The sequence below is a fragment of the Rhinoderma darwinii genome (genome assembly GCF_050947455.1).
Source record: "Rhinoderma darwinii isolate aRhiDar2 chromosome 2 unlocalized genomic scaffold, aRhiDar2.hap1 SUPER_2_unloc_37, whole genome shotgun sequence".
Classification (NCBI taxonomy): domain Eukaryota; kingdom Metazoa; phylum Chordata; class Amphibia; order Anura; family Rhinodermatidae; genus Rhinoderma; species Rhinoderma darwinii.
The window spans coordinates 396,110-424,107 of NW_027461704.1; the positions used below are offsets into that span (position 1 = coordinate 396,110).

A 27,998-nucleotide genomic window follows, 5' to 3' on the forward strand; every position below is an offset into this window, starting at 1 on the left:
GCAGTGCCCATCCAAGATACCCCCCTGTGCGCAGTGCCCATCCAAGATACCCCCCTGTACGCAGTGCCCATCCCCGATACCCCCCTGAACACAGTGCTCATCCCCGATATCCCCATGTACACAGTGCCCATCCCCGATACCCCCTGTACAGAGTGCCCATCCCCGATACCCCCCTGTACAGAGTGCCCATCCCCGATACCCCCCTGTACAGAGTGCCCATCCCCGATACCCCCCTGTACAGAGTGCCCATCCCCGATACCCCCCTGTACAGAGTGCCCATCCCCGATACCCCCCTGTACAGAGTGCCCATCCCCGATACCCCCCTGTACAGAGTGCCCATCCCCGATACCCCCCTGTACACAGTGTTCATCGCCGACACCCCCCTGTACACAGTGTTCATCGCCGACACCCCCCTGTACACAGTGTTCATCCCCGATACTCCCCTGTACACATTGCCCATCCCCGACACCCCCCTGTACACATTGCCCATCCCCGACACCCCCCTGTACGCAATGCCCATTCCCGACACCCCCCTGTACAGTGTTCATCCCCGATACTCCCCTGCACACAGTGTTCATCCCCGATACTCCCCTGTACACAGTGTTCATCCCCGATACCCCCTGTACGCAGTGTTCATCCCCGACACCCCCCCCTGTACGCAGTGTTCATCCCCGACACCCCCCCTGTACGCAGTGTTCATCCCCGACACCCCCCTGTATACAGTGTTCATCCCCGACACCCCCCTGTACGCAGTGTTCATCCCCGACACCCCCCTGTACGCAGTGTTCATCCCCGACACCCCCCTGTACGCAGTGTTCATCCCCGACACCCCCCTGTACGCAGTGTTCATCCCCCATTCCCCCCTGTACGCAGTGCCCATACCCCATACCCGCCTGTACGCAGTGCCCATCCCCGACACCCCCCTGTACGCAGTGCCCATCCCCGACACCCCCCTGTGCGCAATGCCCATTCCCTATACCCACCTGTACGCAATGCCCATTCCCAACACCCACCTGTACGCAGTGCCCATCCCCGACACCCCCCCTGTACGCAATGCCCATTCCCGATACCCCCCTGTACACACTTCTAGAAGCCTCCTGTCCTCCCTGTACGCAGTGCCCATCCCCGATACCCGCCTGTACGCAGTGCCCATCCCCGATACCCCCCTGTACACACTTCTAGAAGCCTCCTGTCCTCCCTGTACGCAGTGCCCATCCCCGATACCTGCCAGTACGCAGTGCCCATCCCCGATACCTGCCTGTACGTAGTGCCCATCCCCGATACCCCCTGTATAGAGTGCCCATCCCCGATACCCCCCTGTACAGAGTGCCCATCCCCGATACCCCCCTGTACAGAGTGCCCATCCCCGATACCCCCCTGTACAGAGTGCCCATCCCCGATAACCCCCTGTACAGAGTGCCCATCCCCGATACCCCCCTGTACAGAGTGCCCATCCCCGATACCCCCCTGTACAGAGTGCCCATCCCCGATACCCCCCTGTACAGAGTGCCCATCCCCGATACCCCCCTGTACAGAGTGCCCATCCCCGATACCCCCCTGTACAGAGTGCCCATCCCCGATACCCCCCTGTACAGAGTGCCCATCCCCGATAACGCCCTGTACAGAGTGCCCATCCCCGATACCCCCCTGTACAGAGTGCCCATCCCCGATACCCCCCTGTACAGAGTGCCCATCCCCGATACCCCCCTGTACAGAGTGCCCATCCCCGATACCCCCCTGTACAGAGTGCCCATCCCCGATACCCCCCTGTACAGAGTGCCCATCCCCGATACCCCCCAGTACAGAGTGCCCATCCCCGATACCCCCCTGTACAGAGTGCCCATCCCCGATAACGCCCTGTACAGAGTGTCCATCCCCGATACCCCCCTGTACAGAGTGTCCATCCCCGATACCCCCCTGTACAGAGTGCCCATCCCCGATACCCCCCTGTACACAGTGTCCATCCCCGATACCCCCCTGTACACAGTGTCCATCCGCGATACCCCCTGTACACAGTGTCCATCCCCGATACCCCCCTGTACAAAGTGCCCATCGCCGATACCCCCCTGTACACAGTGCTCATCACCGATACCCCCCTGTAAACAGTGCTCATCCAGGATACCCCCCTGTACACAGTGCTCATCCCCGATACCCCCATGTACACAGTGCTAGAATCCTCCTGTCCTCCCTGTACACAGTGCCCATCCCCGATACCCGCTTGTACGCAGTGCCCATCCCCGATACCCCCCTGTACACAGTGCCTATCCCAGATACCCCCCTGTACGCAGTGTCCATCCCAGATACCCCCTGTACATAGTGCCCATCCCCGATACACCCCTGTACGCAGTTCCCATCCCGATACACCCCTGTACGCAGTGCCCATCCCCGATTCCCCCTGTATGCAGTGCCCATCCCCGATACCCCCTGTACGCAGTGCCCATCCCCGATATCTGTTCTACGCAGTGCCCATCCCCGATATCCCCCTGTACGCAGTGTCCATCCTCGATTCACCCCTGTACGCAGTGCCCATCCCCAATACCTCCTGTATGCAGTGCCCATCCCTGATACCCCTTCTATGCAGTGCCCATCCCCGATACCCCCCTGTACACATTGCCCATCCCCGATACCCCCTGTACGCAGTGCCCATCCATGATACCCCCTGTACACGGTGGTAGAAGCCTCCTGTCGTCCCTGTAAACTGTGCCCATCCCGATACCCCCTTGTACACAGTGCCCATCCACGATACCCCCCTGTACACAGTGCTAGAAGCCTCCTGTCCTCCCTGTACACTGCCCATCCCGATACCTCCATATACACAGTGCCCATCCCCGATACCCTCCTGTACACAGTGCACATCCCCGATACCCCCCTGTACACAGTGACCATCCCCAATACCCCACTGTACACAGTGCCCATCCCCGATACCCCCTGTATAGAGTGCTAGAAGCCTCCTATCCTCCTTGTACACAGTGCCCTCCCCGATACCCGCCTGTACGCAGTGCCCATCCCCGATACCCGCCTGTACGCAGTGTCCATCACTGATACCCCCTGTACGCAGTTCCCATCCCCGATACCCCCTGTACGCAGTTCCCATCCCTGATACCCCATGTACGCAGTTCCCATCCCCGATACCCCCCTGTACGCAGTTTCCATCCCCGATACCCCCTGTACGCAGTTCCCATCCCCGATACCCCCTGTACGCAGTTCCCATCCCCGATACCCCCTGTACGCAGTTCCCTTCCCCGATACCCCCCTGTACGCAGTTCCCATCCCCGATACCCCCCTGTACGCAGTTCCCATCCCCGATACCCCCTGTACGCAGTTCCCATCCCCGATACCCCCTGTACGCAGTTCCCATCCCCGATACCCCCTGTACGCAGTTCCCTTCCCCGATACCCCCCTGTACGCAGTTCCCATCCCCGATACCCCCCTGTACGCAGTTCCCATCCCCGATACCCCCCTGTACGCAGTTCCCATCCCCGATCCCCTCCTGTACGCAGTTCCCATCCCCGATCCCCTCCTGTACGCAGTTCCCATCCCCGATCCCCTCCTGTACAGAGTGCCCATCCCCGATCCCCTCCTGTACAGAGTGCCCATCCCCGATCCCCTCCTGTACAGAGTGCCCATCCCCGATCCCCTCCTGTACAGAGTGCCCATCCCCGATCCCCTCCTGTACAGAGTGCCCATCCCCGATCCCCTCCTGTACAGAGTGCCCATCCCCGATCCCCTCCTTTACAGAGTGCCCATCCCCGATCCCCTCCTTTACAGAGTGCCCATCCCCGATCCCCTCCTGTACAGAGTGCCCATCCCCGATCCCCTCCTGTACAGAGTGCCCATCCCCGATCCCCTCCTGTACAGAGTGCCCATCCCCGATCCCCTCCTGTACAGAGTGCCCATCCCCGATCCCCTCCTGTACAGAGTGCCCATCCCCGATCCCCCCCTGTACAGAGTGCCCATCCCCGATCCCCCCCTGTACAGAGTGCCCATCCCCGATCCCCTCCTGTACAGAGTGCCCATCCCCGATACCCCCTTGTACAGAGTGCCCATCCCCGATACCCCCTTGTACAGAGTGCCCATCCCCGATACCCCCTTGTACAGAGTGCCCATCCCCGATACCCCCTTGTACAGAGTGCCCATCCCCGATACCCCCTTGTACAGAGTGCCCATCCCCGATACCCCCTTGTACAGAGTGCCCATCCCCGATACCCCCTTGTACAGAGTGCCCATCCCCGATACCCCCTTGTACAGAGTGCCCATCCCCGATACCCCCTTGTACAGAGTGCCCATCCCCGATACCCCCTTGTACAGAGTGCCCATCCCCGATACCCCCTTGTACAGAGTGGCCATCCCCGATACCCCCCTGTACAGAGTGCCCATCCCCGATACCCCCCTGTACACAGTGCCCATCCACGATACCCCCTGTACACAGTGCCCATCCCCGATACCCCCCTGTAGACTGTGCCCATCCCCGATACCCCCCTGTAGACTGTGCCCATCCCCGATACCCCCCTGTAGACTGTGCCCATCCTCGATACCCCCCTGTACACAGTGATCATCCCCGATACCCCCCTGTACACAGTGCTCATCCCCGATACCCCCCTGTACACAGTGCTAGAATCCTCCTGTCCTCCCTGTACACAGCGCCCATCCCCGATACCCGCTTGTACGCAGTGCCCATCCCCGATACCCCCCTGTACACAGTGCCTATCCCAGATACCCCCCTGTACGCAGTGTCCATCCCAGATACCCCCCTGTACATAGTGCCCATCCCCGATACACCCCTGTACGCAGTTCCCATCCCGATACACCCCTGTATGCAGTGTCCATCCCCGATACCCCCCTGTACGCAGTGCCCATCCCCGATACCCCCTGTATGCAGTGCCCATCCCCGATACCCCCTGTACGCAGTGCCCATCCCCGATATCTGTTCTACGCAGTGCCCATCCCCGATATCCCCCTGTACGCAGTGTCCATCCTCGATACACCCCTGTACGCAGTGCCCATCCCCAATACCTCCTGTATGCAGTGCCCATCCCTGATACCCCTTCTATGCAGTGCCCATCCCCGATACCCCCCTGTACACATTGCCCATCCCCGATACCCCCTGTACGCAGTGCCCATCCATGATACCCCCTGTACACGGTGGTAGAAGCCTCCTGTCGTCCCTGTAAACTGTGCCCATCCCGATACCTCCATATACACAGTGCCCATCCCCGATACCCTCCTGTACACAGTGCACATCCCCGATACCCCCCTGTACACAGTGCACATCCCCGATACCCCCCTGTACACAGTGACCATCCCCAATACCCCACTGTACACAGTGCCCATCCCCGATTCCCCCTGTATAGAGTGCTAGAAGCCTCATATCCTCCTTGTACACAGTGCCCTCCCCGATACCCGCCTGTACAGAGTGCCCATCCCCGATCCCCTCCTGTACAGAGTGCCCATCCCCGATCCCCTCCTGTACAGAGTGCCCATCCCCGATCCCCTCCTGTACAGAGTGCCCATCCCCGATCCCCTCCTGTACAGAGTGCCCATCCCCGATCCCCTCCTGTACAGAGTGCCCATCCCCGATCCCCTCCTGTACAGAGTGCCCATCCCCGATCCCCTCCTGTACAGAGTGCCCATCCCCGATCCCCTCCTGTACAGAGTGCCCATCCCCGATCCCCCCCTGTACAGAGTGCCCATCCCCGATCCCCCCCTGTACAGAGTGCCCATCCCCGATCCCCTCCTGTACAGAGTGCCCATCCCCGATACCCCCTTGTACAGAGTGCCCATCCCCGATACCCCCTTGTACAGAGTGCCCATCCCCGATACCCCCTTGTACAGAGTGCCCATCCCCGATACCCCCTTGTACAGAGTGCCCATCCCCGATACCCCCTTGTACAGAGTGCCCATCCCCGATACCCCCTTGTACAGAGTGCCCATCCCCGATACCCCCTTGTACAGAGTGCCCATCCCCGATACCCCCTTGTACAGAGTGCCCATCCCCGATACCCCCTTGTACAGAGTGGCCATCCCCGATACCCCCCTGTACAGAGTGCCCATCCCCGATACCCCCCTGTACACAGTGCCCATCCACGATACCCCCTGTACACAGTGCCCATCCCCGATACCCCCCTGTAGACTGTGCCCATCCCCGATACCCCCCTGTAGACTGTGCCCATCCCCGATACCCCCCTGTAGACTGTGCCCATCCCCGATACCCCCCTGTAGACTGTGCCCATCCTCGATACCCCCCTGTACACAGTGATCATCCCCGATACCCCCCTGTACACAGTGCTCATCCCCGATACCCCCCTGTACACAGTGCTCATCCAGGATAACCCCCTGTACACAGTGCTCATCCAGGATACCCCCTGTACATAGTGTCCATCCCGGATACCCCCTGTACATAGTGCCCATCCCCGATACCCCTGTACACAGTGCTAGAAGCCTCCTGTCCTACCTGTACATAGTGCCCATCCCCGATACCCCTGTACACAGTGCTAGAAGCCTCCTGTCCTCCCTGTACACAGTGCCCATCCCCGATACCCCCTGTACGTAGTGCCCATCCCCGATACAACCCTGTACGCAGTTCCCATCCCGATACCCCCCTGTACGCAGTTCCCATCACCTATATTCGCCTGTGCGCAGTGCCCATCCCCGATACCCCGCAGTGTCCATACCCTATATCCTCCTGTACGCAGTTCCTATCCGTGATATTCGCCTGTACGCTGTGCCCATCCCCGATACCCCCTGTACGCAGTGCCCATCCCCGATACCCCCCTGTACGCAGTTCCCATCCCCGATACCCCCCTGTACGCAGTTCCCATCCCCGATACCCCCCTGTACGCAGTTCCCATCCCCGATCCCCTCCTGTACGCAGTTCCCATCCACGATCCCCTCCTGTACAGAGTGCCCATCCCCGATCCCCTCCTGTACAGAGTGCCCATCCCCGATCCCCTCCTGTACAGAGTGCCCATCCCCGATCCCCTCCTGTACAGAGTGCCCATCCCCGATCCCCTCCTGTACAGAGTGCCCATCCCCGATCCCCTCCTGTACAGAGTGCCCATCCCCGATCCCCTCCTGTACAGAGTGCCCATCCCCGATCCCCTCCTGTACAGAGTGCCCATCCCCGATCCCCTCCTGTACAGAGTGCCCATCCCCGATCCCCTCCTGTACAGAGTGCCCATCCCCGATCCCCTCCTGTACAGAGTGCCCATCCCCGATCCCCTCCTGTACAGAGTGCCCATCCCCGATCCCCTCCTGTACAGAGTGCCCATCCCCGATCCCCTCCTGTACAGAGTGCCCATCCCCGATCCCCTCCTGTACAGAGTGCCCATCCCCGATCCCCCCCTGTACAGAGTGCCCATCCCCGATCCCCCCCTGTACAGAGTGCCCATCCCCGATACCCCCTTGTACAGAGTGCCCATCCCCGATACCCCTGTACACAGTGCTAGAAGCCTCCTGTCCTACCTGTACATAGTGCCCATCCCCGATACCCCTGTACACAGTGCTAGAAGCCTCCTGTCCTCCCTGTACACAGTGCCCATCCCCGATACCCCCTGTACGTAGTGCCCATCCCCGATACAACCCTGTACGCAGTTCCCATCCCGATACCCCCCTGTACGCAGTTCCCATCACCTATATTCGCCTGTGCGCAGTGCCCATCCCCGATACCCCGCAGTGTCCATACCCTATATCCTCCTGTACGCAGTTCCTATCCGTGATATTCGCCTGTACGCTGTGCCCATCCCCGATACCCCCTGTACGCAGTGCCCATCCCCGATACCCCCCTGTACGCAGTGTCCATCCCCGATACCCCCCTGTACGCAGTGCCCATCCCCGATACCCCCTGTACGCAGTGCCTATCCCCGATACCCCCTGTACGCAGTGCCCATCCCCGATACCCCCTGTACGCAGTGACCATCCCCGATACCCCCTGTATGCAGTGCCCATCCCGATACCCCGCAGTGTCCATACCCTATACCCTCCTGTACGCAGTTCCTATCCGTGATATTCGCCTGTACGCCGTGCCCATCCCCGATACCTTCTGTACGCAGGGCCCATCCCCGATACCCCCCTGTACGCAATGCCCATCCCCGATACCCCCTGTATGCAGTGCCCATCACCGATACCGCCTGTACGCAGTGGCCGTCCCCGATTGCCGCCTGTACGCAGTGCCTGTCCCCGATTCCCGCCTGTACGGAGTGCTCGTCCCCGATTCCCGCCTGTACGCAGTGCCCGTCCCCGATATTCGCCTGTATGCAGTGCCCATGCCCGATACCCCCTGTACGCAGTGCCCATGCCCGATACCTGTTGTATGCAGTGCCCATCCCCGATATCCCCCTGTATGCAGTGTCCATCCTCGATATACCCCTGTACGCAGTGCCCATCCCCAATACCCCATCTATGCAGTGCCCATCCCCGATACCCCCATCTATGCAGTGCCCATCCCCGATACCCCATCTATGCAGTGCACATCCCCGATAACCCCCTGTACGCATCGCCCATCCCCGATACCCCCTGTACGCAGTGCCCATCCCCGATACGCCCCTGTACGCAGTGCCCATCCCCGATACCCTCTGGACGCAATGCCCATCCCCGATACCCCCTGTATGCTGTGCTTATCCCCGATACCCCCTATACGCAGTGTCCATTCCCGATACCCCCTATACGCAGTGTCCATCCCCGATACTCCCCTGTACGCAGTGTCCATCCCCGATACCCCCTGTGCGCAGTGCCCATCCAAGATACCCCCCTGTGCGCAGTGCCCATCCAAGATACCCCCCTGTACCCAGTGCCCATCCCCGATACCCCCCTCTACACACTTCTAGAAGCCTCCTGTCCTCCCTGTACGCAGTGCCCATCCCCGATACCTGCCAGTACGCAGTGCCCATCCCCGATACCTGCCTGTACGTAGTGCCCATCCCCGATACCCCCTGTACAGAGTGCCCATCCCCGATACCCCCCTGTACAGAGTGCCCATCCCCGATACCCCCCTGTACAGAGTGCCCATCCCCGATACCCCCCTGTACAGAGTGCCCATCCCCGATACCCCCCTGTACAGAGTGCCCATCCCCGATACCCCCCTGTACAGAGTGCCCATCCCCGATACCCCCCTGTACAGAGTGCCCATCCCCGATACCCCCCTGTACAGAGTGCCCATCCCCGATACCCCCCTGTACAGAGTGCCCATCCCCGATACCCCCCTGTACAGAGTGCTCATCCCCGATAACGCCCTGTACAGAGTGCCCATCCCCGATACCCCCCTGTACAGAGTGCCCATCCCCGATACCCCCCTGTACAGAGTGCCCATCCCCGATACCCCCCTGTACAGAGTGCCCATCCCCGATACCCCCCTGTACAGAGTGCCCATCCCCGATACCCCCCTGTACAGAGTGCCCATCCCCGATACCCCCCTGTACAGAGTGCCCATCCCCGATACCCCCCTGTACAGAGTGCCCATCCCCGATACCCCCCTGTACAGAGTGCCCATCCCCGATAACGCCCTGTACAGAGTGTCCATCCCCGATACCCCCCTGTACAGAGTGCCCATCCCCGATACCCCCCTGTACAGAGTGCCCATCCCCGATACCCCCCTGTACACAGTGTCCATCCCCGATACCCCCTGTACACAGTGTCCATCCCCGATACCCCCTGTACACAGTGTCCATCCCCGATACCCCCATGTACAAAGTGCCCATCGCCGATACCCCCCTGTACACAGTGCCCATCCCCGATACCCCCCTGTACACAGTGCTCATCACCGATACCCCCCTGTAAACAGTGCTCATCCAGGATACCCCCCTGTACACAGTGCTCATCCCCGATACCCCCATGTACACAGTGCTAGAATCCTCCTGTCCTCCCTGTACACAGTGCCCATCCCCGATACCCGCTTGTACGCAGTGCCCATCCCCGATACCCCCCTGTACACAGTGCCTATCCCAGATACCCCCCTGTACGCAGTGTCCATCCCAGATACCCCCCTGTACATAGTGCCCATCCCCGATACACCCCTGTACGCAGTTCCCATCCCCGATTCCCCCTGTATGCAGTGCCCATCCCCGATTCCCCCTGTATGCAGTGCCCATCCCCGATACCCCCTGTACGCAGTGCCCATCCCCGATATCTGTTCTACGCAGTGCCCATCCCCGATATCCCCCTGTACGCAGTGTCCATCCTCGATACACCCCTGTACGCAGTGCCCATCCCCAATACCTCCTGTATGCAGTGCCCATCCCTGATACCCCTTCTATGCAGTGCCCATCCCCGATACCCCCCTGTACACATTGCCCATCCCCGATACCCCCTGTACGCAGTGCCCATCCATGATACCCCCTGTACACGGTGGTAGAAGCCTCCTGTCGTCCCTGTAAACTGTGCCCATCCCGATACCCCCTTGTACACAGTGCCCATCCACGATACCCCCCTGTACACAGTGCTAGAAGCCTCCTGTCCTCCCTGTACACTGCCCATCCCGATACCTCCATATACACAGTGCCCATCCCCGATACCCTCCTGTACACAGTGCACATCCCCGATACCCCCCTGTACACAGTGACCATCCCCAATACCCCACTGTACACAGTGCCCATCCCCGATACCCCCTGTATAGAGTGCTAGAAGCCTCCTATCCTCCTTGTACACAGTGCCCTCCCCGATACCCGCCTGTACGCAGTGCCCATCCCCGATACCCGCCTGTACGCAGTGTCCATCACTGATACCCCCTGTACGCAGTTCCCATCCCCGATACCCCCTGTACGCAGTTCCCATCCCCGATACCCCCTGTACGCAGTTCCCATCCCCGATACCCCCTGTACGCAGTTCCCATCCCCGATACCCCCTGTACGCAGTTCCCATCCCCGATACCCCCTGTACGCAGTTCCCATCCCCGATACCCCCCTGTACGCAGTTTCCATCCCCGATACCCCCTGTACGCAGTTCCCATCCCCGATACCCCCCTGTACGCAGTTCCCATCCCCGATACCCCCTGTACGCAGTTCCCTTCCCCAATACCCCCCTGTACGCAGTTCCCATCCCCGATACCCCCCTGTACGCAGTTCCCATCCCCGATACCCCCTGTACGCAGTACCCATCCCCGATACCCCCTGTACGCAGTTCCCATCCCCGATACCCCCTGTACGCAGTTCCCTTCCCCGATACCCCCCTGTACGCAGTTCCCATCCCCGATACCCCCCTGTACGCAGTTCCCATCCCCGATACCCCCCTGTACGCAGTGCCCATCCCCGATCCCCTCCTGTACAGAGTGCCCATCCCCGATCCCCTCCTGTACAGAGTGCCCATCCCCGATCCCCTCCTGTACAGAGTGCCCATCCCCGATCCCCTCCTGTACAGAGTGCCCATCCCCGATCCCCTCCTGTACAGAGTGCCCATCCCCGATCCCCTCCTGTACAGAGTGCCCATCCCCGATCCCCTCCTGTACAGAGTGCCCATCCCCGATCCCCTCCTGTACAGAGTGCCCATCCCCGATCCCCTCCTGTACAGAGTGCCCATCCCCGATCCCCTCCTGTACAGAGTGCCCATCCCCGATCCCCTCCTGTACAGAGTGCCCATCCCCGATCCCCTCCTGTACAGAGTGCCCATCCCCGATCCCCTCCTGTACAGAGTGCCCATCCCCGATCCCCTCCTGTACAGAGTGCCCATCCCCGATCCCCTCCTGTACAGAGTGCCCATCCCCGATCCCCTCCTGTACAGAGTGCCCATCCCCGATCCCCTCCTGTACAGAGTGCCCATCCCCGATCCCCTCCTGTACAGAGTGCCCATCCCCGATCCCCTCCTGTACAGAGTGCCCATCCCCGATCCCCTCCTGTACAGAGTGCCCATCCCCGATCCCCTCCTGTACAGAGTGCCCATCCCCGATCCCCTCCTGTACAGAGTGCCCATCCCCGATCCCCCCCTGTACAGAGTGCCCATCCCCGATCCCCCCCTGTACAGAGTGCCCATCCCCGATCCCCTCCTGTACAGAGTGCCCATCCCCGATCCCCTCCTGTACAGAGTGCCCATCCCCGATCCCCTCCTGTACAGAGTGCCCATCCCCGATCCCCTCCTGTACAGAGTGCCCATCCCCGATACCCCCTTGTACAGAGTGCCCATCCCCGATACCCCCTTGTACAGAGTGCCCATCCCCGATACCCCCTTGTACAGAGTGCCCATCCCCGATTCCCCCTTGTACAGAGTGCCCATCCCCGATACCCCCTTGTACAGAGTGCCCATCCCCGATACCCCCCTGTACAGAGTGCCCATCCCCGATACCCCCCTGTACACAGTGCCCATCCACGATACCCCCTGTACACAGTGCCCATCCCCGATACCCCCCTGTACACAGTGCCCATCCCCGATACCCCCCTGTAGACTGTGCCCATCCCCGATACCCCCCTGTAGACTGTGCCCATCCTCGATACCCCCCTGTACACAGTGATCATCCCCGATACCCCCCTGTACACAGTGATCATCCCCGATACCCCCCTGTACACAGTGCTCATCCCCGATACCCCCCTGTACACAGTGCTCATCCAGGATAACCCCCTGTACACAGTGCTCATCCAGGATACCCCCTGTACATAGTGTCCATCCCGGATACCCCCTGTACATAGTGCCCATCCCCGATACCCCTGTACACAGTGCTAGAAGCCTCCTGTCCTACCTGTACATAGTGCCCATCCCCGATACCCCTGTACACAGTGATAGAAGCCTCCTGTCCTCCCTGTACACAGTGCCCATCCCCGATACCCCCTGTACGTAGTGCCCATCCCCGATACAACCCTGTACGCAGTTCCCATCCCGATACCCCCCTGTACGCAGTTCCCATCACCTATATTCGCCTGTGCGCAGTGCCCATCCCCGATACCCCGCAGTGTCCATACCCTATATCCTCCTGTACGCAGTTCCTATCCGTGATATTCGCCTGTACGCTGTGCCCATCCCCGATACCCCCTGTACGCAGTGCCCATCCCCGATACCCCCCTGTACGCAGTGTCCATCCCCGATACCCCCCTGTACGCAGTGCCCATCCCCGATACCCCCTGTACGCAGTGCCTATCCCCGATACCCCCTGTACGCAGTGCCCATCCCCGATACCCCCTGTACGCAGTGACCATCCCCGATACCCCCCTGTATGCAGTGCCCATCCCGATACCCCGCAGTGTCCATACCCTATACCCTCCTGTACGCAGTTCCTATCCGTGATATTCGCCTGTACGCCGTGCCCATCCCCGATACCTTCTGTACGCAGGGCCCATCCCCGATACCCCCCTGTACGCAATGCCCATCCCCGATACCCCCTGTATGCAGTGCCCATCACCGATACCGCCTGTACGCAGTGGCCGTCCCCGATTCCCGCCTGTACGGAGTGCTCGTCCCCGATTCCCGCCTGTACGCAGTGCCCGTCCCCGATATTCGCCTGTACGCAGTGCCCATGCCCGATACCCCCTGTACGCAGTGCCCATGCCCGATACCTGTTGTATGCAGTGCCCATCCCCGATATCCCCCTGTATGCAGTGTCCATCCTCGATATACCCCTGTACGCAGTGCCCATCCCCAATACCCCATCTATGCAGTGCCCATCCCCGATACCCCCATCTATGCAGTGCCCATCCCCGATACCCCATCTATGCAGTGCACATCCCCGATAACCCCCTGTACGCATCGCCCATCCCCGATACCCCCTGTACACAGTGCTAGAAGCCTCCTGTCGTCCCTGTAAACTGTGCCCATCCCGATACCCCCTTGTACACAGTGCCCATCCACGATACCCCCCTGTACACAGTGCTAGAAGCCTCCTGTCCTCCCTGTACACTGCCCATCCCGATACCTCCATATACACAGTGCCCATCCCCGATACCCTCCTGTACACAGTGCACATCCCCGATACCCCCCTGTACACAGTGACCATCCCCAATACCCCACTGTACACAGTGCCCATCCCCGATACCCCCTGTATAGAGTGCTAGAAGCCTCCTATCCTCCTTGTACACAGTGCCCTCCCCGATACCCGCCTGTACGCAGTGCCCATCCCCGATACCCGCCTGTACGCAGTTCCCATCCCCGATACCCCCTGTACGCAGTTCCCATCCCCGATACCCCCTGTACGCAGTTCCCATCCCCGATACCCCCTGTACGCAGTTCCCATCCCCGATACCCCCTGTACGCAGTTCCCATCCCCGATACCCCCCTGTACGCAGTTTCCATCCCCGATACCCCCTGTACGCAGTTCCCATCCCCGATACCCCCCTGTACGCAGTTTCCATCCCCGATACCCCCTGTACGCAGTTCCCTTCCCCAATACCCCCCTGTACGCAGTTCCCATCCCCGATACCCCCCTGTACGCAGTTCCCATCCCCGATACCCCCTGTACGCAGTACCCATCCCCGATACCCCCTGTACGCAGTTCCCATCCCCGATACCCCCTGTACGCAGTTCCCTTCCCCGATACCCCCCTGTACGCAGTTCCCATCCCCGATACCCCCCTGTACGCAGTTCCCATCCCCGATACCCCCCTGTACGCAGTGCCCATCCCCGATCCCCTCCTGTACAGAGTGCCCATCCCCGATCCCCTCCTGTACAGAGTGCCCATCCCCGATCCCCTCCTGTACAGAGTGCCCATCCCCGATCCCCTCCTGTACAGAGTGCCCATCCCCGATCCCCTCCTGTACAGAGTGCCCATCCCCGATCCCCTCCTGTACAGAGTGCCCATCCCCGATCCCCTCCTGTACAGAGTGCCCATCCCCGATCCCCTCCTGTACAGAGTGCCCATCCCCGATCCCCTCCTGTACAGAGTGCCCATCCCCGATCCCCTCCTGTACAGAGTGCCCATCCCCGATCCCCTCCTGTACAGAGTGCCCATCCCCGATCCCCTCCTGTACAGAGTGCCCATCCCCGATCCCCTCCTGTACAGAGTGCCCATCCCCGATCCCCTCCTGTACAGAGTGCCCATCCCCGATCCCCTCCTGTACAGAGTGCCCATCCCCGATCCCCTCCTGTACAGAGTGCCCATCCCCGATCCCCTCCTGTACAGAGTGCCCATCCCCGATCCCCTCCTGTACAGAGTGCCCATCCCCGATCCCCTCCTGTACAGAGTGCCCATCCCCGATCCCCTCCTGTACAGAGTGCCCATCCCCGATCCCCTCCTGTACAGAGTGCCCATCCCCGATCCCCCCCTGTACAGAGTGCCCATCCCCGATCCCCCCCTGTACAGAGTGCCCATCCCCGATCCCCTCCTGTACAGAGTGCCCATCCCCGATCCCCTCCTGTACAGAGTGCCCATCCCCGATCCCCTCCTGTACAGAGTGCCCATCCCCGATCCCCTCCTGTACAGAGTGCCCATCCCCGATCCCCTCCTGTACAGAGTGCCCATCCCCGATACCCCCTTGTACAGAGTGCCCATCCCCGATACCCCCTTGTACAGAGTGCCCATCCCCGATACCCCCTTGTACAGAGTGCCCATCCCCGATTCCCCCTTGTACAGAGTGCCCATCCCCGATACCCCCTTGTACAGAGTGCCCATCCCCGATACCCCCCTGTACAGAGTGCCCATCCCCGATACCCCCCTGTACACAGTGCCCATCCACGATACCCCCTGTACACAGTGCCCATCCCCGATACCCCCCTGTACACAGTGCCCATCCCCGATACCCCCCTGTAGACTGTGCCCATCCCCGATACCCCCCTGTAGACTGTGCCCATCCTCGATACCCCCCTGTACACAGTGATCATCCCCGATACCCCCCTGTACACAGTGATCATCCCCGATACCCCCCTGTACACAGTGCTCATCCCCGATACCCCCCTGTACACAGTGCTCATCCAGGATAACCCCCTGTACACAGTGCTCATCCAGGATACCCCCTGTACATAGTGTCCATCCCGGATACCCCCTGTACATAGTGCCCATCCCCGATACCCCTGTACACAGTGCTAGAAGCCTCCTGTCCTACCTGTACATAGTGCCCATCCCCGATACCCCTGTACACAGTGATAGAAGCCTCCTGTCCTCCCTGTACACAGTGCCCATCCCCGATACCCCCTGTACGTAGTGCCCATCCCCGATACAACCCTGTACGCAGTTCCCATCCCGATACCCCCCTGTACGCAGTTCCCATCACCTATATTCGCCTGTGCGCAGTGCCCATCCCCGATACCCCGCAGTGTCCATACCCTATATCCTCCTGTACGCAGTTCCTATCCGTGATATTCGCCTGTACGCTGTGCCCATCCCCGATACCCCCTGTACGCAGTGCCCATCCCCGATACCCCCCTGTACGCAGTGTCCATCCCCGATACCCCCCTGTACGCAGTGCCCATCCCCGATACCCCCTGTACGCAGTGCCTATCCCCGATACCCCCTGTACGCAGTGCCCATCCCCGATACCCCCTGTACGCAGTGACCATCCCCGATACCCCCCTGTATGCAGTGCCCATCCCGATACCCCGCAGTGTCCATACCCTATACCCTCCTGTACGCAGTTCCTATCCGTGATATTCGCCTGTACGCCGTGCCCATCCCCGATACCTTCTGTACGCAGGGCCCATCCCCGATACCCCCCTGTACGCAATGCCCATCCCCGATACCCCCTGTATGCAGTGCCCATCACCGATACCGCCTGTACGCAGTGGCCGTCCCCGATTCCCGCCTGTACGGAGTGCTCGTCCCCGATTCCCGCCTGTACGCAGTGCCCGTCCCCGATATTCGCCTGTACGCAGTGCCCATGCCCGATACCCCCTGTACGCAGTGCCCATGCCCGATACCTGTTGTATGCAGTGCCCATCCCCGATATCCCCCTGTATGCAGTGTCCATCCTCGATATACCCCTGTACGCAGTGCCCATCCCCAATACCCCATCTATGCAGTGCCCATCCCCGATACCCCCATCTATGCAGTGCCCATCCCCGATACCCCATCTATGCAGTGCACATCCCCGATAACCCCCTGTACGCATCGCCCATCCCCGATACCCCCTGTACGCAGTGCCCATCCCCGATACGCCCCTGTACGCAGTGCCCATCCCCGATACCCCCTGGACGCAATGCCCATCCCCGATACCCCCTGTATGCTGTGCTTATCCCCGATACCCCCTATACGCAGTGTCCATCCCCGATACCCCCTATACGCAGTGTCCATCCCCGATACTCCCCTGTACGCAGTGTCCATCCCTGATACCCCCTGTGCGCAGTGCCCATCCAAGATACCCCCCTGTGCGCAGTGCCCATCCAAGATACCCCCCTGTGCGCAGTGCCCATCCAAGATACCCCCCTGTACCCAGTGCCCATCCAAGATACCCTCCAGTACGCAGTGCCCATCCCAGATACCCCCAGTACGCAGTGCCCATCTCCGATACCCTCCTGTACATAGTGTCCATCCCCGATACCCCCTGTATGCAGTGCCCATCCCCGATACCCCCTGTATGCAGTTCCCATCCCCGATACCCCCCTGTACACAGTGTTAGAAGCCTCCTGTCCTCCCTGTACACAGTGCCCATCCCCGATACCCGCCTGTACGCAGTGCCCATTCCGATACCCGCCTGCACGTAGTGCCCATCCTTGATACCCCCCTGTACGCAGTGCCCATCCCCAATACCCCCCTGTACACAGTGCCCATCCCAATACCCCCCTGTACACAGTGCCTATCCCCGATACCCACTGTACACAGTGCCCATCTCCGATACCACCCTGTACACAGTGCTAATCCCCGATACCCCCTGTACGCAGTGCCCATCCCAGATACCCCCTGTACACAGTGCCCATCCCCGATACCCCCTGTACACAGTGCCCATCCCCGATACCCCCCTGTACACAGTGCCCAACCCCGATACCCCCCTGTACACAGTTCCCATCCCCGATACATTCCTGTACACAGTGCCCATCCCCGATACCCCCCTGTATACAGTGCTAATCCCCAATACCCCCCTGTATACAGTGCTAATCCCCGATACCCCCTGTACGCAGTGCCCATCCCAGATACCCCCCTGTACACAATGCTCATCCCCGATACCCCCCTGTACACAATGCTCATCCCCGATACCCCCCTGTACACAGTGCTCATACCCTATACCCCCCTGTACACAGTGCCCATCCCCTATACCCCCCTGTACACAGTGCTAATCCCCGATACCCCCTGTACGCTGTGCCCATCCAGGATACCCCCCTGTACACAGTGCTAGAAGCCTCCTGTCCTCCCTGTACACCGTGCCCATCCTCGATACCCCCCTGTACGCAATGGCCATCCCCGATCCCCCTCTGTACGCAGTGCCCATCCCCGATACCCCCCTGTACGCAGTGCCCATTCCCGCTACCCCCTATACGCAGTGGCCATCCCCGATACCCCCCTGTACAGTGCCATCCCCGATACCCCCCTGTACGCAGTGCCCATCCCCTATACCCCCCTGTACGCAGTGCCCATCCTCGATACCCCCCTGTACACAGTGCCCATCCCCGATACCCCCCTGTACGCAGTGCCCATCCCTGATACCCCCCTGTACGCAGTGCCCATCCCCGATACCCCCTGTACGCTGTGCCCATCCCCGATACCCCCCTGTACGCAGTGCCCATCCCCGATACCCCCTGTGCGCAGTGCCCATCCCCGATACCCCCCTGTATGCAGTGCCCATCCCGATACCCCGCAGTGTCCATACCCTATACCCTCCTGTACGCAGTTCCTATCCGTGATATTCGCCTGTACGCCGTGCCCATCCCCGATACCTTCTGTACGCAGGGCCCATCCCCGATACCCCCCTGTACGCAATGCCCATCCCCGATACCCCCTGTACACAGTGCCCATCACCGATACCGCCTGTACGCAGTGGCCGTCCCCGATTGCCGCCTGTACGCAGTGCCTGTCCCCGATTCCCGCCTGTACGGAGTGCTCGTCCCCGATTCCCGCCTGTACGCAGTGCCCGTCCCCGATTCCCGCCTGTACGCAGTGCCCGTCCCCGATATTCGCCTGTATGCAGTGCCCATGCCCGATACCCCCTGTACGCAGTGCCCATGCCCGATACCTGTTGTATGCAGTGCCCATCCCCGATATCCCCCTGTATGCAGTGTCCATCCTCGATACACCCCTGTACGCAGTGCCCATCCCCAATACCCCATCTATGCAGTGCCCATCCCCGATACCCCCATCTATGCAGTTCCCATCCCCGATACCCCATCTATGCAGTGCACATCCCCGATAACCCCCTGTACGCATCGCCCATCCCCGATACCCCCTGTACGCAGTGCCCATCCCCGATACGCCCCTGTACGCAGTGCCCATCCCCGATACCCCCTGGACGCAATGCCCATCCCCGATACCCCCTGTATGCTGTGCTTATCCCCGATACCCCCTATACGCAGTGTCCATCCCCGATACCCCCTATACGCAGTGTCCATGCCCGATACCCCCCTGTACGCAGTGTCCCTCCCCGATACCCCCTGTGCGCAGTGCCCATCCAAGATACCCCCCTGTGCGCAGTGCCCATCCAAGATACCCCCTGTACCCAGTGCCCATCCACGATACCCCCTGTACACAGTGCCCATCCCCGATACCCCCCTGTGCGCAGTGCCCATCCAAGATACCCCCCTGTGCGCAGTGCCCATCCAAGATACCCCCCTGTACGCAGTGGCCATCCCCGATACCCCCCTGTACGCAGTGCCCATCCTCGATACCCCCCTGTACACAGTGCCATCCCCGATACCCCCCTGTACACAGTGTTCATCCCCGCTACCCCCTGTACGCAGTGCTAGACACCTCCTGCCCTCCCTGGCTGCCTCCATGCTTGTTGTTGTGACGTCTTCGTTCTTGTCTCTCCTCGGTCCTGTGCAGATATTTGCAGCTGTGAGATGAGGCCGGCAGTCATCGCAGAATGATGTCCACAGAGCAAATGGGCATGGAGAACTACCCAGAGGATCCGCAGGTAAGGAGTGCCCCCTAGTGGTTCTGCGTCTGCTTCTTGTGGTGTGAGCGGACCTTGTTCTTATGGACAATGTGTGGATTTGTTTCTCCCATGATGCTTAGCTGCAGGACTCCAGTGCTGCTCTGCATGGGTGATGTACGAGGATGGCATCAGGTCCTTCATTACTTCTCCTTCTCTCCACCCACAGGTTGTCACCCAGTTCAAGACGGAGCAGGAAGCAGGGAGCACGGAGCCGTCCTCGCAGAGTCCCGTGGCTGCAGATAGTCCCATGGAGACGGATAAGCAGTCCATTTACAGGTGAGGTGGCGGCTGTGCGCTGCGGATGGGACTGTGTGGGAGGAGTCACCGCTAGACGCCCGCTCTTCTTCTCTCGCCCTCCAGGCATCCGCTCTTCCCTCTGCTCGCTCTGCTCTTTGAGAAGTGTGAAGGCTGCACGCAGGGATCGGAGAGCACCACGTCCGCCAGCTTCGACCTGGACATTGAGACCTTTGTGAGGAGGCAGCACAAGGAGGGGAAGGACTTCTTCTCAGAAGACCCGGAGACGGACAGCCTGGTGCGTAGCTCTCAGTAGTTGGGAGGAGTGCGGCTTGTAGATAAGCTCGTTGTGGACAGCGCCTCCTGCTGGTGAGGTGACAGATTCAGCACCAGTGACATAGAAGAGGGGCGGTCCTGTTACACCTGTATGGGCGGGTCCGGGGGCGGGGCCTCTCCGCGTCTTCTGCTGCGTCACTTCTGTGCTGTTCTCTGCAGATGGTGAAGGCCATTCAGGTGCTGAGGATCCACCTGCTGGAGCTGGAGAAGGTCAATGAGCTCTGCAAGGACTTCTGCAGCCGCTACATATCATGTCTGAAGACCAAGATGAACAGCGAGACGCTGCTGAGCGGGGACCCGGGGGGCCCCTACTCCCCAGTACAGGTACGTTATCACTGTATAATACCCCGGACTCCCCAGTACAGGTCCATTATCACTGTATAATACCCCGGACTCCCCAGTACAGGTCCATTATCACTGTATAATACCCCGGACTCCCCAGTACAGGTCCATTATCACTGTATAATACCCCGGACTCCCCAGTACAGGTACGTTATCACTGTATAATACCCCGGACTCCCCAGTACAGGTCCATTATCACTATATAATACCCCGGACTCCCCAGTACAGGTCCATTATCACTGTATAATACACCAGACTCCCCAGTACAGGTCCATTATCACTGTATAATACACTGGACTCCCCAGTACAGGTACGTTATCACTATATAATACACCGGACTCCCCAGTACAGGTCCATTATCACTGTATAATACACCGGACTCCCCAGTACAGGTCCATTATCACTGTATAATACCCCGGACTCCCCAGTACAGGTACATTATCACTGTATAATACCCCGGACTCCCCAGTACAGGTCCATTATCACTGTATAATACACCGGACTCCCCAGTACAGGTCCATTATCACTGTATAATACACCGGACTCCCCAGTACAGGTCCATTATCACTGTATAATACACCGGACTCCCCAGTACAAGTCCATTATCACTGTATAATACACCGGACTCCCCAGTACAGGTCCATTATCACTATATAATACACCGGACTCCCCAGTACAGGTCCATTATCACTGTATAATACCCCGGACTCCCCAGTACAGGTCCATTATCACTGTATAATACACCGGACTCCCCAGTACAGGTCCATTATCACTGTATAATACACCGGACTCCCCAGTACAGGTCCATTATCACTATATAATACCCCAGTACAGGTACGATATCACTATATAATACACCGGACTCCCCAGTACAGGTCCATTATCACTATATAATACACCGGACTCCCCAGTACAGGTACATTATCACTGTATAATACACCGGACTCCCCAGTACAGGTCCATTATCACTGTGTAATACCCCGGACTCCCCAGTACAGGTCCATTATCACTGTATAATACCCCGGACTCCCCAGTACAGGTCCATTATCACCATATAATACACCGGACTCCCCAGTACAGGTACATTATCACTGGTATAATACCCCGGACTCCCCAGTACAGGTCCATTATTACTGTATAATACACCGGACTCCCCAGTACAGGTCCATTATCACTATATAATACACCAGACTCCCCAGTACAGGTCCATTATCACTGTATAATACCCCGGACTCCCCAGTACAGGTACATTATCACTGTATAATACCCCGGACTCCCCAGTACAGGTCCATTAGCACTATATAATACACCAGACTCCCCAGTACAGGTCCATTATCACTGTATAATACCCCGGACTCCCCAGTACAGGTACATTATCACTGTATAATACCCCGGACTCCCCAGTACAGGTCCATTATCACTATATAATACACCAGACTCCCCAGTACAGGTCCATTATCACTGTATAATACACCGGACTCCCCAGTACAGGTCCATTATCACTGTATAATACCCCGGACTCCCCAGTACAGGTCCATTATCACTGTATAATACACCGGACTCCCCAGTACAGGTACATTATCACTGTATAATACCGCGGACTCCCCAGTACAGTACATTATCACTGTATAATACACCAGACTCCCCAGTACAGGTCCATTATCACTATATAATACCCCGGACACCCCAGTACAAGTTCATTATCACTGTATAATACCCCGGACTCCCCAGTACAGGTACATTATCACTGTATAATACCCCGGACTCCCCAGTACAGGTCCATTATCACTGTATAATACACCGGACTCCCCAGTACAAGTCCATTATCACTGTATAATACACCGGACTCCCCAGTACAGGTACGATATCACTATATAATACACCGGACTCCCCAGTACAGGTCCATTATCACTGTATAATACACCGGACTCCCCAGTACAGGTCCATTATCACTATATAATACCCCAGTACAGGTTACGATATCACTATATAATACACCGGACTCCCCAGTACAGGTCCATTATCACTATATAATACACCGGACTCCCCAGTACAGGTACATTATCACTGTATAATACACCGGACTCCCCAGTACAGGTCCATTATCACTGTGTAATACCCCGGACTCCCCAGTACAGGTCCATTATCACTGTATAATACCCCGGACTCCCCAGTACAGGTCCATTATCACCATATAATACACCGGACTCCCCAGTACAGGTACATTATCACTGGTATAATACCCCGGACTCCCCAGTACAGGTCCATTATTACTGTATAATACACCGGACTCCCCAGTACAGGTCCATTATCACTATATAATACACCAGACTCCCCAGTACAGGTCCATTATCACTGTATAATACCCCGGACTCCCCAGTACAGGTACATTATCACTGTATAATACCCCGGACTCCCCAGTACAGGTCCATTAGCACTATATAATACCCCAGTACAGGTACAATATCACTATATAATACACCGGACTCCCCAGTACAGGTCCATTATCACTATATAATACACCGGACTCCCCAGTACAGGTACATTATCACTGTATAATACACCGGACTCCCCAGTACAGGTCCATTATCACTGTGTAATACCCCGGACTCCCCAGTACAGGTCCATTATCACTGTATAATACCCCGGACTCCCCAGTACAGGTCCATTATCACCATATAATACACCGGACTCCCCAGTACAGGTACATTATCACTGGTATAATACCCCGGACTCCCCAGTACAGGTCCATTATTACTGTATAATACACCGGACTCCCCAGTACAGGTCCATTATCACTATATAATACACCAGACTCCCCAGTACAGGTCCATTATCACTGTATAATACCCCGGACTCCCCAGTACAGGTACATTATCACTGTATAATACCCCGGACTCCCCAGTACAGGTCCATTAGCACTATATAATACACCAGACTCCCCAGTACAGGTCCATTATCACTGTATAATACCCCGGACTCCCCAGTACAGGTACATTATCACTGTATAATACCCCGGACTCCCCAGTACAGGTCCATTATCACTATATAATACACCAGACTCCCCAGTACAGGTCCATTATCACTGTATAATACACCGGACTCCCCAGTACAGGTCCATTATCACTGTATAATACCCCGGACTCCCCAGTACAGGTCCATTATCACTGTATAATACACCGGACTCCCCAGTACAGGTACATTATCACTGTATAATACCGCGGACTCCCCAGTACAGGTACATTATCACTGTATAATACACCAGACTCCCCAGTACAGGTCCATTATCACTATATAATACCCCGGACACCCCAGTACAAGTTCATTATCACTGTATAATACCCCGGACTCCCCAGTACAGGTACATTATCACTGTATAATACCCCGGACTCCCCAGTACAGGTCCATTATCACTGTATAATACACCGGACTCCCCAGTACAAGTCCATTATCACTGTATAATACACCGGACTCCCCAGTACAGGTACGATATCACTATATAATACACCGGACTCCCCAGTACAGGTCCATTATCACTGTGTAATACCCCGAACTCCCCAGTACAGGTCCATTATCACTGTATAATACCCCGGACTCCCCAGTACAGGTACATTATCACTGTATAATACACCGGACTCCCCAGTACAGTTCCATTATCACTGTATAATACCCCGGACTCCCCAGTACAGGTCCATTATCACTGTATAATACCCCGGACTCCCCAGTACAGGTCCATTATCACTGTATAATACCCCGGACTCCCCAGTACAGGTCCATTATCACTGTATAATACACCGGACTCCCCAGTACAGGTCCATTATCACTATATAATACCCCAGTACAGGTACGATATCACTATATAATACACCGGACTCCCCAGTACAGGTACATTATCACTGGTATAATACCCCGGACTCCCCAGTACAGGTCCATTATTACTGTATAATACACCGGACTCCCCAGTACAGGTCCATTATCACTATATAATACACCAGACTCCCCAGTACAGGTCCATTATCACTGTATAATACCCCGGACTCCCCAGTACAGGTACATTATCACTGTATAATACCCCGGACTCCCCAGTACAGGTCCATTAGCACTATATAATACACCAGACTCCCCAGTACAGGTCCATTATCACTGTATAATACCCCGGACTCCCCAGTACAGGTACATTATCACTGTATAATACCCCGGACTCCCCAGTACAGGTCCATTATCACTATATAATACACCAGACTCCCCAGTACAGGTCCATTATCACTGTATAATACACCGGACTCCGCAGTACAGGTCCATTATCACTGTATAATACACCGGACTCCCCAGTACAGGTCCATTATCACTGTATAATACCCCAGACTCCCCAGTACAGGTCCATTATCACTGTATAATACCCCGGACTCCCCAGTACAGGTCCATTATCACTGTATAATACACCGGACTCCCCAGTACAGGTCCATTATCACTGTATAATACACCGGACTCCCCAGTACAGGTCCATTATCACTATATAATACACCGGACTCCCCAGTACAGGTCCATTATCACTGTATAATACACCGGACTCCCCAGTACAGTTCCATTATCACTGTATAATACCCCGGACTCCCCAGTACAGGTCCATTATCACTATATAATACACCGGACTCCCCAGTACAGGTCCATTATCACTGTGTAATACCCCGGACTCCCCAGTACAGTTCCATTATCACTGTATAATACACCGGACTCCCCAGTACAGTTCCATTATCACTGTATAATACCCCGGACTCCCCAGTACAGGTCCATTATCACTGTATAATACACCGGACTCCCCAGTACAGGTCCATTATCACTGTATAATACACCGGACTCCCCAGTACAGGTACGTTATCACTATATAATACCCCGGACACCCCAGTACAAGTCCATTATCACTGTATAATACCCCGGACTCCCCAGTACAGGTACATTATCACTGTATAATACCCCGGACTCCCCAGTACAGGTCCATTATCACTATATAATACTCCGGACTCCCCAGTACAGGTCCATTATCACTGTATAATACACCGGACTCCCCAGTACAAGTCCATTATCACTGTATAATACACCGGACTCCCCAGTACAGGTCCATTATCACTGTATAATACACCGGACTCCCCAGTACAAGTCCATTATCACTGTATAATACACCGGACTCCCCAGTACAGGTCCATTATCACCATATAATACACCGGACTCCCCAGTACAGGTCCATTATCACCATATAATACACCGGACTCCCCAGTACAGGTCCATTATAACCATATAATACACCGGACTCCCCAGTACAGGTCCATTATCACCATATAATACACCGGACTCCCCAGTACAGGTCCATTATCACCATATAATACACCGGACTCCCCAGTACAGGTCCATTATCACCATATAATACACCGGACTCCCCAGTACAGGTCCATTATAACCATATAATACACCGGACTCCCCAGTACAGGTCCATTATCACCATATAATACACCGGACTCCCCAGTACAGGTCCATTATCACTGTATAATACACCGGACCCCCCAGTACAGGTCCATTATCACCATATAATACACCGGACTCCGCAGTACAGGTCCATTATCACCGTATAATACACCGGACTCCCCAGTACAGGTCCATTATCACTGTATAATACCCCGGACTCCCCAGTACAGGTCCATTATAACCATATAATACACCGGACTCCCCAGTACAGGTCCATTATCACCATATAATACACCGGACTCCCCAGTACAGGTCCATTATCACCGTATAATACACTGGACACCCCTAGATGTGTGCTCGGGGTCCCCTCCCTCACTGCCGCTGCTCTTGTTGGTATTTACAGAGTGGGATCGGCGCTGCCCTCAGCTCCCAGGGAATCGTAGTTCCGGCCTCCGCTCTCCAGCAGGGAAATGTAGCAGTGGCCACGGTGTCAGGTACCACATACGTTTTAGTTCCCTCCACAGATTTGATGATGTCACTTCCTGTTGTCTTCTCACCTTGTCATTTATGTGTCTCACCAGCAGGTGGCACTGTATACCAGCCTGTGACTGTCGTCACCCCGCAGGGGCAGCTCGTGGCTCAGGCGCTGTCTCCTGGCACCATCCGAATTCAGAACTCACAGGTGAGGACTCCTCCTAATCAGACGGAGCCCCTTTATCTGCCCCCCACATGTCCTGTGTCCCCCTGGTTAACCCTTCATCTTCCTTTCCAGCTCCAGTTGCAACTCAGTCAGGATCTGGGTCTCTTACACACAGACGATGGGTCTGGAAAGAACAAGCGCGGGGTCCTCCCCAAACAGGCCACCAACGTCATGAGGTCCTGGCTCTTCCAGCACATTGGGGTGAGTGGTCTGCCCTGCTACACCCGGGGGCACAGGTATCGTCACATGCCGAGACCCCGCAGGAATAGCCATATATCTCATTACTACCTACCGCTCCTCCCCACCCCCTTCTGCCCTGCCATGGTTATACGTGGCTCACGTGTCCCTGCCCTTGTTCTGATTGGAGTAACGTGGGGTGACACCCCCCCCTCCCACGCAGGCCTTGTTCACGGTCATCACCAGCAGACGCCATGAGTCCTCTGTTTGGCATCTTGTCATTGTGGTTCCTTAGGATGCCCATTGGCGGATGAGGGGCAGCAGCCCTGGAGGATGCCACTCAATATGGCATCAGACGTGAAGTGCCAGGTCAGTGGGTGAATGTGCCGCTTATCTTCTCCTGTCTGTCTCTGCAGCATCCGTACCCAACGGAGGACGAGAAGAAGCAGATCGCAGCTCAGACCAACCTCACCCTGCTGCAGGTCAACAACTGGTGAGCCCCCCGAGCACCCAGGATCTGAGCCCCCCGACCACCAAGGATCTGAGCCCCCCGACCACCAAGGATCTGAGCCCCCCGAGCACCCAGGATCTGAGCCCCCGACCACCAAGGATCTGAGCCCCCGAGCACCCAGGATCTGAGCCCCCGACCACCCAGGAGCTGAGCCCCCCGACCACCCAGGAGCTGAGCCCCCCGACCACCCAGGAACTGAGCCCCCTGACCAGCCAGGATCTGAGCCCCCCGACCACCCAGGAGCTGAGCCCCCCGACCACCCAGGAGCTGAGCCCCCCGACCACCCAGGAGCTGAGCCCCCCGACCACCCAGGAGCTGA

At 57.6% G+C, this 27,998-nt stretch overlaps 1 protein-coding gene across 3 annotated transcripts in view; it reads left to right on the top strand.

The window, feature by feature from the left end:
- The window catches only part of PKNOX1 (PBX/knotted 1 homeobox 1), a 52,384-nt gene that overhangs the window by 12,404 nt on the left and 11,982 nt on the right, over positions 1 to 27,998 (top strand). Inside the window, exons 2-9 of one of the 3 annotated variants that reach the window (XM_075847254.1) lie at positions 19,808 to 19,898; positions 20,086 to 20,195; positions 20,280 to 20,451; positions 20,649 to 20,813; positions 26,695 to 26,785; positions 26,873 to 26,973; positions 27,064 to 27,192; positions 27,585 to 27,661. In XM_075847254.1, the coding sequence (XP_075703369.1) occupies positions 19,848 to 19,898; positions 20,086 to 20,195; positions 20,280 to 20,451; positions 20,649 to 20,813; positions 26,695 to 26,785; positions 26,873 to 26,973; positions 27,064 to 27,192; positions 27,585 to 27,661 (896 nt within the window). In that variant the 5' untranslated portion in view covers positions 19,808 to 19,847. Of the gene's footprint in view, positions 1 to 19,807; positions 19,899 to 20,085; positions 20,196 to 20,279; positions 20,452 to 20,648; positions 20,814 to 26,694; positions 26,974 to 27,063; positions 27,193 to 27,584; positions 27,662 to 27,998 lie in introns of all 3 variants that reach the window. The other 2 variants (XM_075847255.1, XM_075847253.1) reach the window with 2 other exon arrangements.